General features: G+C 38.8%; 1 protein-coding gene across 1 annotated transcript; it reads left to right on the top strand.

The window, feature by feature from the left end:
• The first annotated feature begins 602 nt into the window (after positions 1-602).
• LOC126082828 (olfactory receptor 13C4) lies at positions 603-1,593 on the top strand. The gene has a single exon (XM_049895865.1). The coding sequence runs from the start codon at positions 637-639 to the stop codon at positions 1,591-1,593; it is 957 nt and encodes a 318-aa protein (XP_049751822.1). The 5' UTR covers positions 603-636.
• The last annotated feature ends 390 nt before the right edge of the window (positions 1,594-1,983 follow it).

Here is a 1,983-nt window from a genome sequence, read left to right as displayed (position 1 = left end):
ATTTGAACTGCCCACCTTTTGATTAACAGCTGTAGCTCTTAACCACTACGCCACCAGTGTTTCCAAATTACAGTATACCTGAGTCAATTTACTATAATCAAATTTCTGCCCTATAAAAATACAAAATGAAACTGACTGAAAAGAGATCCAAAATGTAAGGCAGAGAAACAAATATGCATGAAAATCGAAGTTGACTTAAGATTTTGAACATCTATGTTAATCACTGAATCAAAATTCCGGTCCTTGTTGAGTTGTTTTTTCCTTGACCATGGCCTTCCTGCTGGACCTGACTAAATGAAGAAGTTAGGTTTGTCGTCTGTAATATTCTAGGGTTTTTGGAAACCTCAATTCAAGACACTGCCCTCAACATCAGGGAAGGTTGCTTCTGAATTTTTTCTGATCACTGGTAGGTCTCCATACTTTAGGCATGGGGCATAGAAATGCTAAATGTCCCAGTATTATTGTATTCTAGTCACACACACTGCTGAAGATAACTGATAACAGAGTTTCAAAGCAAATATTCCTTCTATTTTGCCCTAGAGTAATGTTTTGTTTTTCAATTCATTTGTTATGTTGGTTGCTTCCCAGTGAAAATATTTTATGTTAGATCTTCCTTTTACATCCTAACGTTGAGGCATGGATAAGATTAACCAGACATTTGTGAGAGATTTCATTCTTCTGGGACTCTCTGGTTACCCCAAGCTCGAGATTATCTTCTTTGCACTGATTCTAGTGATGTATCTAGTGATTCTAATTGGCAACGGTGTTCTCATCATAGCAAGCATCTTTGACTCCCATCTTCACACCCCCATGTACTTCTTCCTGGGCAACCTCTCTTTCCTGGATATCTGCTACACAGCCTCCTCTGTTCCCTCAACATTGGAGAGCTTAATCTCAAAGAAAAGAAACATTTCCTTCTCTGGATGTGCAGTGCAGATGTTCCTTGGGTTTGCAATGGGGTCAACAGAGTGCTTCCTCCTTGGCATGATGGCTTTTGATCGCTACGTGGCCATCTGTAACCCTCTGAGATACCCCTTCATTATGAGTAAGTTTGTGTATGTGCTGATGGCTTCTGTGTCATGGCTTTCTGGTGGAATCAACTCAATTGTGCAAACAGCTCTTGCCATGCGTTTGCCTTTCTGTGGAAATAACATTATTGATCATTTCTTATGTGAGATATTAGCTGTCCTAAAATTAGCTTGTGTTGATATATCTCTCAACATTACTATGCTAGCAGTATCAAATATGGCCTTCCTAGTTCTTCCACTTCTGGTCATTTTTTTCTCCTACATGCTCATCCTCTACACCATCTTGAGAATGAACTCAGCCACAGGAAGACGAAAGGCCTTTTCTACCTGCTCAGCGCATCTGACTGTGGTGATCATATTTTATGGTACCATCTTCTCTATGTATGCAAAACCCAAGTCCCAAGACATGGTTGGAAAAAATGAGATGCAAGCTTCAGAGGGCCTTATTTCAATGTTTTATGGGGTAGTGACCCCCATGCTGAATCCTATAATTTACAGCTTGAGAAATAAGGATGTAAAAGCTGCTGTGAAATATTTGCTGGGTCAAAAAGCTCTAAACAAATAAGACTAAAGAGAAATGTGAAACTTTGTGTATGAAGAATAGAGATAGCATCATTGAGGAAATCATCATTCTTTAGGGAAATCATCGTTAGGGACAGATACTTTTATTTTCTGCCTTCGCTAGTCCTGATCATCTAAAATTACTGACAACTGTAGTCTGATATAAACTCAGCTTCCAACAGATTCTGATCCAGATCTCATGAAGACTATGGATTGCTTTAGAATATTATCCCTGTTGATGACTGAAATGAGTGTTTCTGGTATACTCTTTGCCAACATAGTAGCAAACATCACATGTAAGTTTTAGAAATAGGAAGGCAGGGATGCAAATTCTGACATATCTGCACCTTTATTTTAAAGTGGATTTCTTGTAGGCAGTTTTTAAATCCAGTCT

This window comes from Elephas maximus, chromosome 9, assembly GCF_024166365.1.
Source record: "Elephas maximus indicus isolate mEleMax1 chromosome 9, mEleMax1 primary haplotype, whole genome shotgun sequence".
In the NCBI taxonomy this organism is placed as follows: domain Eukaryota; kingdom Metazoa; phylum Chordata; class Mammalia; order Proboscidea; family Elephantidae; genus Elephas; species Elephas maximus.
Note: the sequence above shows the minus strand (reverse complement) of the source record. Positions and strands in the feature narration are given on the sequence as shown.

Bases quoted from the DNA above. Each gene is read 5' to 3' on its own strand.
- LOC126082828 (XM_049895865.1), top strand. From the start codon at position 637: ATGGATAAGATTAACCAGACATTTGTGAGAGATTTCATTCTTCTGGGA.